This window comes from Mustela nigripes, chromosome 12 (assembly GCF_022355385.1).
Source record: "Mustela nigripes isolate SB6536 chromosome 12, MUSNIG.SB6536, whole genome shotgun sequence".
NCBI lineage: Eukaryota > Metazoa > Chordata > Mammalia > Carnivora > Mustelidae > Mustela > Mustela nigripes.
This window is the reverse complement of record NC_081568.1, coordinates 90,913,690-90,927,537: the sequence shown is the minus strand read 5'-3', so window position 1 is coordinate 90,927,537 and position 13,848 is coordinate 90,913,690. Positions and strand designations below refer to the sequence as shown.

At 36.4% G+C, this 13,848-nt stretch overlaps 1 protein-coding gene across 2 annotated transcripts in view; it reads right to left on the bottom strand.

Moving 5' to 3' along the window:
* IPO11 (importin 11) overlaps positions 1-13,848 on the bottom strand; it is a 207,423-nt gene that overhangs the window by 34,763 nt on the left and 158,812 nt on the right. For both annotated transcript variants that reach the window (XM_059417947.1, XM_059417948.1), the window contains 2 exons: positions 8,531-8,626; positions 1,300-1,384 (listed from right to left, as the gene is read on the bottom strand). In XM_059417947.1, the coding sequence (XP_059273930.1) occupies positions 1,300-1,384; positions 8,531-8,626 (181 nt within the window). The remainder of the gene's footprint in view (positions 1-1,299; positions 1,385-8,530; positions 8,627-13,848) is intronic.

Here is a 13,848-nt window from a genome sequence, read left to right as displayed (position 1 = left end):
GATTCTCTAGAGGATGAAAAATAGATCTGAGTAGATGAATTTGCTAAGGGTCAATCAAGCAGAATGACATAAATAAAGTGTGCATAAAAGCTGAGGAATGAATAAAAGCAGAATACCTATTACTCATTTACAAGTTTAGACTCTTATGAAGGAAGATGTTATAGTTTCCATAACACCAATTATATATTCAGTGCTTTAAAAAGTGGAGACAAGGAAGGAGAAGACAAACTGTTAGGCTATACTGAAAGGCTATCATCACTCCAGCGAAAATGCCAGATAGAATGGATTAAACTCTAACAGGGTTTAAAAGAAGGCTGTTATACACAACTAATGAATCACTGAACACTACATCAAAAACTAATGATGTACTATATGCTGGCTAACTGAACATAAAAAAAAAAAAAAGTTAAAAAAATTTTTTTTAATTTAAAAAATTCAGAAAAATAAAATAAAAGGAGGCTGTCAGGGCCACGCAGGATCAGCTCCACCCTGAGGACAATTGGAGCCCCCTGTGAGTTAGTGCGGCATAATTCAAGGAGGGAATGTCATGAGCAGACCAAAATAACGATCACCGGGAATTACTAGGCATTCAGCGGTATCCCATGGCCATCATATATACAGATTTCTTTACTCTGTTTTTGAGGGATATTACTGTTGTTCTCAAGGGCAAATGACAAAAAGAAAGCACAATGCAATCAGTAACAGTGAGGCCAGGGGACCAGAGAGATTCCATGAGGAAACAGGAAAAAGTTGACTTATGTAGCTATTTTATATTCATGTGTCAAAGTAAACATTTAAAAGTTCAAGATTACAAAGAATTTTAAAGGCAGAAAATTTTAGAGGTTTCTAATTGTTTTTGTTTCTATTTAGCAGTTAACTTAAAGGAATTTTTATAAAGGCCTATGATTGTCTCAGAAAAAAATTCATTATGAAAATTCATGAGTTAACAGGGAATGAAGCAATTTCAGTAAATCTCCTCAAAACTGAAAAGTAAGCATTACAACTTAATTGAGTTTTGAGAGTCATATGTTTTCTGTAAGTGAAAGAGTAAACCCTTTGCTCTGATAAGACAAAAAAAGCTATTTGAGATTAAGAGTTTAACTCTACTTCCTGTACTAGGACTACTAGGAACATAATTTATCTGTTTTAGAAGTACACTCCAAATTTCAAAGCTCAGCTTACATTAATTCTACAACAGGGGAAAGATACATGGATGAATTGACCAACAGACATTTTCAAACCTAAAGAATATAATAATAAATGGTTCTTTCAAATTTTAAAAGTTACTTTTTAACTTACCATCTTTTTTCTCTTATCCTGTTCTGTGGGTGGTTCTTCATCTTCTGTAACCTTTGGTTCTTCAAGATGAGACATTAACATACAGCTACATTAAAAAAAAGAAGTTTTAAGTAAATAAAAAATGTCACTAACATGCTAAAACAAACCCTGAAAACCACTGGAACATTAATGCTTTTATGTACTACAATGTGAGAAAAAGCTAGATAAGTTGATCATTTTAAGACTTACTTACAAAAATATACCTCATTTTTTAGAAAAAAGGCCATATCGAACTATTTTAGATCACTTGAGAATTTAAGGAAGCAGTTGTAAAGAATTTATAGATATGTGATTTTTAAGCCATACATCACTTGACAAAGCAAGGTATACCCTTTACATTTTTCTAAAAGATGATACTTACAGATATTTAATTAAAATTAACACTTCTGTTACCACCAATCTTCATATGTCTGTAGATTATTATACATGCTTCATAACAATAGCAATAATTTAAATAATAACATCATTAAAACAACATTAATTATGCAATACTGTGCTCTGTGCTCCAAATGGGGAACTTGTCCCTAGAGCACTTGTACCCACAGGACAGTTATAAATCATTTTATTTAGATTATCTGCACCACCGCTTTTCACTATTAACAGAGATAATAGAAATACAGTTTCCTATTCAGTCAATAGTTTCTCTCTTCCAGGGAGACAAGAAATAAATATTGCCTAGTGAATCCAGTTGATGGAGTAAACCTCACTGCTTCCTAATTCAGAACAGCAGAATTCAGTAATTTATGAGTCAAAGGTTCCTAACCAATAAACTGTGGCAAAGAAAGTTTGGTTTCTCTTATGTTTTGTAGCAAGTACAGAAGAAACTTAACTCCTGACTGAGCTGTGTAAATAACTTTTAATTCAAGGTTAAAGACAAGTGCTGACACCAGAAACTTGATTAGGATCCACTCTTGCAGAGGATAGGTGTATCCCTTCCCCTATTCCCCACCATTAAAAAAAAAATCAACTTTTAGAACAACTACTTGGGACCCAGTCAGTGCATACCAGCGCACTCAAATAGTTAGAACCTTAAACTGCGATCAGAAACAGCAAGAGCTTAATTCCTAACCTGCCACATGGTCTTAACCTCTTGAAGTTGCAATGCTTTCATCTACCACGATACAATAGAATGACACAGTACAACTAGCTCGCCAAGGGACTCGGCACAAAGTGAGAAATTCTATTATTATCTCAGCCCAAATCTAGAAAACAACCTAACTCCCACTTTATATTTTAAACTGAAGAGTAAGGAGTTCCTTCATATTAGCCATTTTATGCCTGCTGCAGATCTGAATTCTAACTGCAGTGAATCTGATCTTCAGGAAAGTATGCTTCATGTTGCATGAAATTCCTTCACCACATTCCTCAATCTGTTAACTTACTTGAAGAGTAAAAACTAATTGTTCTCCTTTCCCTAAACGATTTATCAGATAAATAATGGAGTATATTCTTAATATGAATACACATTAACACATACAATTTTTTTCCAGAGACCAAAAATTATTGAGAGGGCAGAACATTTATCCTTTGCAATTCTGCAAACTGCATTCACTTGGGTTTCTGGAAGGTGTAAATTGAGAGGGGAAAAAAAATGAATTTGAAAAACCTAAAGATGAAATTCTCTCCTGCAGCTAAATTTCCAATTAAAAGTCAAATCTTATTTTTTTGACAAATATTAAAGATAGGGAATCATATTTTACATAAAAGGCATGGTGGGAATTAACAGATTTCTAATAAGCTAAAATATATAGGCAATGAATGTAATAATGATAATAATAATAATTTTTTTAAAAAGTCTAAAATAGGGACAACTAATATGTGAACCTGGGCAGCCACATACCTTTCACATCCTATACTTACTCACTAAATAGATCCAGGCACTTCACCCAGCTAAATCAGCATCCTTCCTAACAAGAAACTCTAAACAATGAAACAACCAACACTGTTAACATGCAACATTAAAGTATTTCTAAAGAAGGGTCATCTGTACACCAATATTCATAGCAGCACAGTAGCCAAACTGGCATAAAGTCTAAAGAAAGAACAAAGATGTCCTTCAACAGACAAATGGATAAGGAAGATATGGACCATATATATAATGGAATGTTGGGCCTCCATCAGAAAGGATGAATACCCAACTTTTGTATCAACATGGATGGGAATGGGAAGAGATTATGCTGAGTGAAATACGTTAAGCAGAGACAGTCAATTATCATATGATTTTGCTTACTTGTGGAGCATAAGGAATAACACGGAGGACATTGGGAGATGGAGAGGAGAAGGGAGTTGGGGGAAATTGGAGGGGGAGACAAACCATGAGAGACTGTGGACTCTGAGAAACAAACGGAGGGTTTTGGAGGGGAGAGGAATGGAGGGTTGGGTGAGTCTGGTAATGGGTATTAAGGAGGGCACGTATTGCATGGAGCACTGGGTGTGGTGCATAAACAATGAATTTTGGAACACTGAAAAAATTAAATCAAATTTTATAAATTATTTCTAACTTAAAAGGAACATCCAATAAAACCTTTCATTTAATCTAAACAAACTCACTTTGGAATGTCACAATAAAACTAGAACTGAGAGCAATATTCAACTGATCTGCAGTGGGCACTTTGGTTGATTATGTAACCATTCTCCTTCTTAAAATAACCCTGAATTTCTCTATTATCTTCCTTTTCCATGCCTCTATATGCATCCATGTTCCCATTCGCTTCAGTAAAAGCTGATTCCAACCCCTAGTGACAGTGGCTTGACAGGCATCATGGCAATCTTATTCTGCCTTTTTTTTAATTTTTTTAAGATTTTATTTATTTATTTGACACAGAGAGAGACAGAGAGAAAGGGAACACAAGCAGGGGGAACGGGAGAGAGAGAAGCAGGCTTCCCACTGAGCAGAGAGCTGGACAAGGGACTGGATCCCAGAACCCTGGGATCATGACCTGAGCCCAAGGGACTTAACTCCTGAGCCACCCAGGCGCCCCTAACCATGACTGCTTTCAACAGAGCACATTTAAGAAATTCTAGCCACTTATACATGAAAATGCTGGCTGAGTCTTTTCTTTGTACTTCCCAAACTTTGGGAAGGAGTTGTCAATTTCATTTCCCAATGTGCCTAAGAAAAATATATTATTTCAGGAAAAAAGAAAAACCACTCTAACTGAAGACAAGTAGAAGGCAAATCTTAAACTTCATTAATGTATTTTCCTGGTTTAATGAACTGTACTAACTAAAATACAAACATATAAATAATCAATGCAAAAGAAAAAAACTGGACCACTACCTTACACCTTACGTAAAAATTAACCCCAAATGGATTAAGATTTGAATGTAAGACCTGAAACCATCAAACTCCTAGAAGAAAACTTAGGTGGTAAGCTCCTGACATCAGTCTTCAGGTGATGATTTTTTTGATGTGACTCAAAAGCAAAGGCAACAAAAGCAAAAATATACATGTGGAACTCCACATCAAACTAAACGCAAAACTCAGAGAGCAGACTAGTGGTTGCAAGAGTTAGAAGAGTTGTGGCAGGTGGACAAAATAGGTACGTAAAAGGGGTCAAACGATGGTAAAGTAGGTAAGTCATGGAGATACAATATATAGCACAGTTACCATAGTTAATAACACTGTACTGCATATATGAAAGGTACTTAGAGAATTAACCTTAAAAATCCTCATTACAAGAAAAAAAATTATTAACTACGTATGGTGACGGATGTTAACTAGACTTAACTGCGGTAATCATTTAATAATAAACACAAATACTGAATCATTAATTGTACACCTAAAACTAACACAATGTTACACGTAAATTACACTTCAAAAAAAAAAAAAAAAAAAAAAAAAAAAAAAAATCCAGATTCTTAAACTCTGAAAATAGAACTCTTCTTTCTTCGAAATGGATTCATTTTATATACCATTCTTAAGAAATACCAGTATCAAGTCCAGTAACAGTCAACTGTTAACTAACTACCCATTTACCTTGGAAGATAAACTTTTCTACTATGTAAAAAATGGTACCATCTTAAGAGCAAATAAAAACCCACCTCCAATTTCCTCACATAAAATGTTACATTTAGTTTTTAAATGCCTATGAGAATACAGTATGAAGACATATTAAAGCATAAAAAACAGATACAGGTTGCTAGGTATAGCACCATTATCTTACAAAATTTATGTATGTCATGTCCACCAAACTATAAATACTTGTCAACTCTCTAGCCACACCCACCTGTCATCATTTCCTACCTGCCAATTCTTCCTCCACAATCTATCTCAAATTCATATCAACAGTAGTATGATAGCTACCTGAAGGGCTTCTCCATCTCCCAGACAGCACATCCTCAATTTTTAAAGGGCACACGAATCATCCAGTGTTCCTGTTTACAATGCAGATTCTACTGCTCTAGCCCCAAAGATTCTGATATAATGGGTCTGGACTGGGGAAGGGAAATGTGCATTCCCAGGTTGTTTCAGTGGTCTAAGCCCACTCAGTGTGAGCCTTTCCATCCCTCCCTGTCGTCCTCTAAAATAGACCCAAGTGACTCTTCTGACATATAATTCTTTTCTTCTTACTTCAACTTTGAAACTGTGAAATGAACCTCCACTGACTATACAAGCTAGTCCAAAACCCTTTTCAGGTTACTTTACTAGTTGGCTCTAATCCACCTCATATTCTCAGAAGGTGTTCAGTTTCCCCAAAACCCTTCTTCTTCTGTAGCTGGTATTGCTCCACTGGTCCCCATTTCCCCTTCTAGGCAGTGGACTCCTTCAGGACAGAGCCTCAGCTGCTTCCTCACAAGGCACAACGTCCGGCATAAACAAGTCTGAAGAAAGAGATGATCTGTCAACCAGGTTTCATTATTGTGGCTAAATATATCAACTTGACTGAACTGCAGGATACAAGGATTATTGGTTAATATTATCCTGAGTGTTTCTAGATGAGATTAACATGTGAATTTGTACAGTGAGCACAACAGACTGCCCTCCCCAATGTGGGTGAGTCTTAATCAGTGGAAGCCTGAAGAGAATAAAAGGTCTAGTTAAAAGAGAATTCACACTCTCTGCCTGTCTTTTAGTTTGAACATCAGTCTTCTCTGGCTTTGTGATTCAGACTAGAACTTACACTACTGGCTCTCCTGCTTTTAGGCCTTTGGACTTGAACTGAAACTATACTCTAGTTTGCCAACTGGAGATCTTGGGACTTCTGAGACTCACTAATTGTATGAGTCAATTTTTTATAATAAATCTATTTACATTTATATAAATATAAATATAAATATAGATATCTCTCCTATTGGCTCTGTCTATATGGAAAACCCTGACTAATATGCTACTTAATAGAGGTAAAAACAAAAAAACAGGGTTTTCTTCCTTTGCTCTAATTTATTCTATACTTAAAATAAAAAAGGAATTCAATAGAACTAAAAATATTAACTCTCTTTGAATAAACTGTTCCAATAAACAGGAAGGGGAAGCTGAAGGATAAGGTAGCTACATAATATTTATGTTTCTCATGCGCCCTTTTCTGAAAGTCAATTTAAACCCTACAGTCTGATGGACTATAATTTTTAGAACTCTATGTAGTTAAAAAAAAAAAAAAGAGAAAGAGAGAGAACTCTATGTGCTGCACAAATTACAGAATAGGACGATTATCACAGATCAGTCTAACTTCTCTTAGAAAACCTAGAAAAGCCAGGAAAATAATTTCTCCACTGTATTTTCATATGCCAAATACCATCCCAGGGTAAAAAGCAGTGACCAAATAATTCTGGGGAGGGGAACAATGGTTTTACGTCCTAGCTACCCAAGTACCATGGCCCTCAAGTCTAGGCCTTTGTAGTCTGCATCCCAATAATGGTCTCCTAGTCAGTCTGCTTTCCTTATGCCCAACACTTTCCCCTTCCAAACCAAAACTTTCTTCCTTGCTGAGCTTGGCATCATGAGTCAGAACACCATCGTTCTAGTCTTGACTCCTGTACTTATCTGCTGTGTCACTGCACTTTTCTCAGCCTCTGTATCCTAATCTTGAAAATAATGAACCTACACTCATCTCTCAACTTTATTTCTAACAACTTCCTGACTCTCATCCCTTCCACTTATACCATACTACACTTATGTCCATTTCCTATATTCTAAGCCCTATCCCTTCGCGAAGACTCTAACACACAGTGCCTTTTTCTTCACTATTAGAGCACAAGCTAGAATTCTACTGTTTCGTGTGCTTTGTTCAACACATATGTAAGTGCCTTTACTCATTCCTAGTGTTTTCATTGTGCTATTAGACACATCTGTCTCCTAAATTATATACTCCAAAGAGGCCGAGGAACATTTGATTGTATCCTAAACATTTCACAGTTATAAACTTTGTCACATATTATGGATAAATATACAATATTCATAGTCGTAAGATTCTATCATGACCTGAGCCAAAGACAGACACTTAACTAACTGAGCCACCCGGGTGCCCCCAACAATGTCATTTTAACCATTCTCTTTTAAGACTGGTCAAGTACCACATGACTCTAATATGTAAAGGTGCCAGGGATGCTTCTATCAAGCAAATACAAATAGAAGATGTTTACCAATCCTCTTTTCCTCATAACATGCCTAACAGGCAGGGGAACTTTGTTAATTGAAAAAAAGAACATATTCAAAACATCTTTTAAAAGGCTCTTACAGGGGTGCCTTCGTGGCTCAGTCATTAAGGGTCTGCCTTTGGCTCAAGTCATGATCCCAGAGTCCTGGGATAGAGCCCCACACTGGGCTCCCTGCTCAGTGGGAGGCCTGCTTCCTCCTCTCCTGCCCCCCTGCCGCCCCAACCCCTGCCCCCCATCCCCTCTTGTGTCCCACTCCCCGAGTTTGTGTTTCCTCTCTTGCTGTCTCTGTCAAATAAATAAAATCTCTTTTTTAAAAGGCATTTATATGCTAACATAAAAGCCTAATGTCAAATCATAAAATTATTATTAAAGTTGAAGTCCAATTTGTCATTTCACTTTAACAATCAAGATCAAGCTAATTAGAGGCAAAAAAACCCCAAAATTTTCTTTATAGAAGACAAAATTTAAAAAAGACACCATGTATATATGGTAGTAGTGAACAAAAATCATGCAGGACATAATTAATTACACCCCCCCCGCCCCCGACACACACTCCACCCCTAATCAAGGGCAATCAATTAAATGATCCACCTACTCTTTGTAAGTTCCTGTTTCGGGATCTTCTGTCATGACATCATGTAGGCCCTCCACTGAGATATTTATAATCCCACAGAATTTATCTTGGATGACACTAAAATAAAAGAAAAGCAAAACAGGTTTAGCTGGAGTATTTTAACAGGTAATCCTTTTTTTTTTCTTTTTGAATTACCCCCTGAAACATGAAGAGAAATTTTACTTCTAAGATACAAAGAAAACTTTCAAAATATGTTTCTCATAGCAGAAATTTTACCTTTGCATGTAACATTAAAATTTTCTCTTTCACTAGAGTATTAGTGTTTAAATACTAAAAGGCAGATCTGAAAGGAAAAATAAGTTTAATATTCTTTAACTTATTACAATAGACCTGAGATGGTTTTATAGCTAAAAAGTTAAAGATACAAAAATGTTGAGGATTAAAAATCTCTACTCTTCTGGGGCACCTGGGTGGCTCAGTAGTTGGGCGGCTGCCTTCGGCTCAGGTCATGATCCCAGGGTCCTGGGATTGAGCCCCATGTTGGGCTCCCTGCTTGTCTCCCTCCCATTCTCCCTGCTTGTGTTCCCTCTCTCGCTATGTCTCTGTCAAATAAATAAATCTTTTTTTTTTTAATTTTTTAAAGGTTATTTATTTATTTATTTATTTATTTGACAGAGATCACAAGTAGGCAAAGAGGCAGGCAGAGAGAGAGGAGGAAGCACGCTCCCTGTTAAGCAGAGAGCCCGACACGGGCTTGATCCCGGGACCCTGGGATCATGACCTAAGCTGAAGGCAGAGGCTTTAACCCACTGAGCCACCCAGGCGCCCCTTAAATAAATAAAATCTTAAAACAAAACAACAACAAAAACAAGGAAAAAATTCTACTCTTCTGAAGATAATGCCTAGAAAAAAAAGACAAGTCACAGACTAGGATAAAATATTTATAAAACATGTGAGAAAGCACCTGAATCCAGAACAAATAAAGAACTCTAAAAGCTGAAGAAGAGAACTCTGCAGTTCTTTCTGCCCATGGGTCCTGTCGCCGTGCTTTAACAAAACTTCCCTATTTGCACCAAAACAAAAACAAAAACAAAAACTACTCAATTTAAAAATTGGCAAAAATTTCAAGACACTTCACTGAATAAGCTATAAAGGTGTTATAGGAGTACCTGAAAATATGTTCAACATAACATAGTCATCAAAGACATGCAAATTAAAACCACAGTAACATTTTAATTAAAAGTTAAATTAAGAAGACAATACCAATTGCTTACAAAGATGAAAAACAATAGGACTTCTCATATATGGCTGTTCAGAATTCTTTAAAAAGGCATTTCCATTTTAGAAACTATATCAACAGTTTTTATAAAATTAACACACTCCACAAAACTTAGCAATCCCATTCCCATATATTTACCCAAGACCAAAACAAGTTCCCTCAGATCTGTAAGTTCTTATGGTAGATTTATTCATAGTAATTCAAAACTGCCAATGACCCAAATGTCTATCAACTAGTGAATGGCTAGACAAACTGTCAGATACTTACTCAACGAAATGGTTGTCAGCAATAAGGAGGAACTAAAGATACATACAACAACTTGGGTAAATCTCAAAAACATTACGCTAAGGGAAATAAAACGGACTCAAAATGCTACGTACCATTTATGTGACTTTCTGGAGAGGGAATATTATTTGTTCAGTGGTTGCTAAAGAAAGGGACATTAAGAGAACTTTTGGGGGTGACAGGAGTGTTTTATACTATGGTGTTTATACACTGTGTACATCTGTGAAAACTTAATGCTTAAGGAGTTTTAATGCTTAAGGAGTTTTACTACATGTAACTGTACAATAACGAATCTTTTAAAAAGTGAAAGTACTTAACCATCCACTGAAACACTAAATTATTCTATTTGAATTTAAAACTAGCTGAATAAATTTTAAATAACTAAATAAATCTAGAAGGTCCAGGGACCTTCTAGAATCATTCCTACAAGAGAAATACCATGTTTCTCATTCTGCATTAACACAGATGATTACTTTTTTAAATGTTCAGTAAAGAAGTACCAAGTTACTGTATTTTGGGTCATGTTCCCACCTTTGTAAAGTCAAACGTTTTGTCTGTACATTCAAATGTGATCCAATTTTAGACAACTAAATTACCAGTTGGGCAAAAGAATAACTAGTTGATATTCGGATACATTTTAATGTGCATATAGTACTCTATGGCAGGAGTAAATATTTTCTAAGTCACGGTACTTCCTTTATATAAGAACTTTAAAAATCTTTGAAGAAAGACACATGCAATCTACTTTATTCATTTCAGGGAACAACACCCTAGAAGAAAATCTAGGAAACCAAAATTGGGCCTAAAGTTTCACCCACTAACTGTGTGATCCCACTGAAGTTATTTAATTCAGTTCTCCAGATGTTGGTCTCCTTGTCAGTAAAATGAAGGTTGGACTGAAGTATGACAGATATGTGGAGGGTATATAGACATTTTCACTTCCTACTGCAAAGTAATTGGCCACTAATCCATTACAGCATTCTAAGGCAGACAGATTCTGAAATTCCTTTTTAATATAGGAACATTCCAGATAGGTATCAACAACTAATCATGTTGAACTGAAAAAGACAAAAGTCCTCCAAATTACAGCTGTTTACCAGGCCTCTTTGTCAGTACTTTTTAGGGACAACCCATGCAAGCAGCTGCCTTCTCTACTCATATCACCTCCAAATATCAGCCCCTTCAGGAAAACCCGTAATTTCTTAAGAAATCAGTGGAACAGAATTCTGAGTACAGTGTATTTTCTCAAAAGACTGAATATGGATCTTCCTGACACATATCTGGCAATCTAAGTGACCATGGTCTATGAGGTGGGTGAAGGTTATTTAGGAAGGAATGCAGAAGGAGAAAAAAAGTGTATATATTTGACAACCATTTCATCTGATCATAGGTTTTACAACAAATTATCATATTGATCAATGATGATGCTACCAGCACAGGCACATGTTTCTGAGAAAAAGGTACAAAGTTCTACCTCTGCCATAATTAGAAAAATGTAATCATAAGCAACTGAATAAAGGATACAGGTGTAGAACACCGAACCTCTACAGACATGCACATTCACCACCCCGAGCCTTCAAGGTTAAGGGCAGATTTTGATAATCAAAATGCTGCATGAATAGGGTAATCTAGTGACTACACAATTCTTGCCAAAAGGCTTACCTTCACCCCCTCTCATGAATGGTGATTTTGTTAAGAGGACACTGCTGAAATCAAAACAAAGCTTGAAAACTTCTGAGAGAAAGCTAATGAGTTAAGGAACCTGAAATTTATGTAAAGCCAAGAACTAGAAATAGTCAATAACTGACAAAAAGAAGTTTTAAGAAAATTAGAATAAAGAATGGAAAATGATACTCATGGAAGCAGACTGGGACAGACCAGAGGATACAGGTCCAAACTCTGCTCGGCTTATTCACGCCCCATCCAGACTTGGAGGAGGAAATCAGTCATGTGATCAGTGGGGTTCACCTGCCCCGTTCCCTCCCCGACCTCCAGTGGGATTTCAAGTTCTACTGGCTGAGGGGCTTGGACACATGACTGTCTAGTAGGGGTAAGGGAAGTGAGGCAACCTCCATTAGTGGCAGTCACTGTTTCTCACTGGAATGTGACTCATTCTGCAGAGAAGGACAATGGAAGCAGAGATGCAGGTATGGGCGGGGGATTAAATTCCGGCAGACAGGGTAAACTGTGCTTGGGCTGGAGTACCTTATTAGATACCAGAGGGGCTGACCACAGACTTCCAAGTTTGGAAAAGGGGAAAACGACTACAGCCCAAAGTAGAAAGGTCACGGAGCAGGCTCTGAATGGGAAGATGGGAGAAGATGACTCTCAGAAAGGCCAGAATGAGAAGGAAGGACTCAAGAGGGGAAGTGGGAGTACCCATGCCATATTCTGGGGTCAGTAAAAGAAGTCACACAGTAACTCTCTTCAAAGCATTGAAGTTCGAAAAACAGAAACAAAACAACACAAAAAGATGTACCTTAATTCCACTCATTAAGCAGTTTGGGAGAAGTACCCCCAAATAATAGGTATAACAAAAAGGCAAAAAAAAAAGCTTGTACTTCCTGGTACACACAAGACATATTTATTTAAAGTAAGAAAGAAGTTAAATTTTTTTTCTCCATTTTATTATAAAAATGCTCCCTCCAAATATGTAAATGTAACATTTAAAAAATGAAGCTTTTAGATTTTTTTTACCCACAGTATTTTTATAAAATTTTGAATATCAAATAATCACTTTAGTCACATAATTCTCTCAACCCTTGTCTTTTGCAAATTAAGAATCAATCTTGTTTTCCTATAATAATAATCTTTCTGAATTAAATGCTTTAAAATGTGATTAGACATTTAAAATGGAAACAAATCAAATGAGAACTATAAAACAGAAATGAAACAGAATGGGTTGGGAGGAGAGAAGGTACTGTACTTAATCTTGTATATATTACCTCTCTAAACAAAAGATAAGAATTAGGTGGGTTTTTTTGGTTTTTGTTTGTTTGTTTGCTTCTTTTAGAGATCAAGGAAGGCAACAGTGGGGAGCGACAGAAGGAGAATCTCAGGCAGACTCCATGCCCAAAACAGAGCTCGACATGGGACTCAATCTCATAACCCTGAGATCATAACCTGAGCCAAAATCAACAGTCGGATGGGACTCTTAACCAACTGAGCTACCAAGGTGTCCCATTGTTTTGTTTCATTTTTAAATTAAAAACAGCCCGTTTTTTCCCTTACATATGTGCTACATTTTGAGTTCTAAGTCAACACTTGATAAGCATCCTTCTCTGTGTGTTGTCTTTTAATGTCCTCTCATGCACATCAGTCAAACCTGGTATCAAATCTGGTATATAATATGGAAGAAGTGATGAAGGTAGTCAGGGGGAACCATTTAATTCTAACTCTCACTTGGTTCTTAACCTCTCAAACCAGTGTTCACTAGCAAGTTGAGAGTTCACATTAAGTAGGAGGCAGCAATTAGAGTCCTGAAAGGAATAGCTAAACTCCCTACTAGTCTATATACAGCTTCCATAGCACAGTGGAGAAATCAAAACTTAAGAGGTAAAAAACAAACAAACAAAACTGATTATTGATTATTCCAGACAAAACTTTACAATTTGTTATAGTCCCAAGGTCACATTTCAGAAGACTGGCTCAATGAGTATTAATAATTGATTTATTAAAAAAAATTAGTGATCAGAGTGTCATATTATCCTTGCCAAACCTCCCTGGTGAATATGCCACCACAGTTACATTCATTCATTTTATTCAACATTCCATG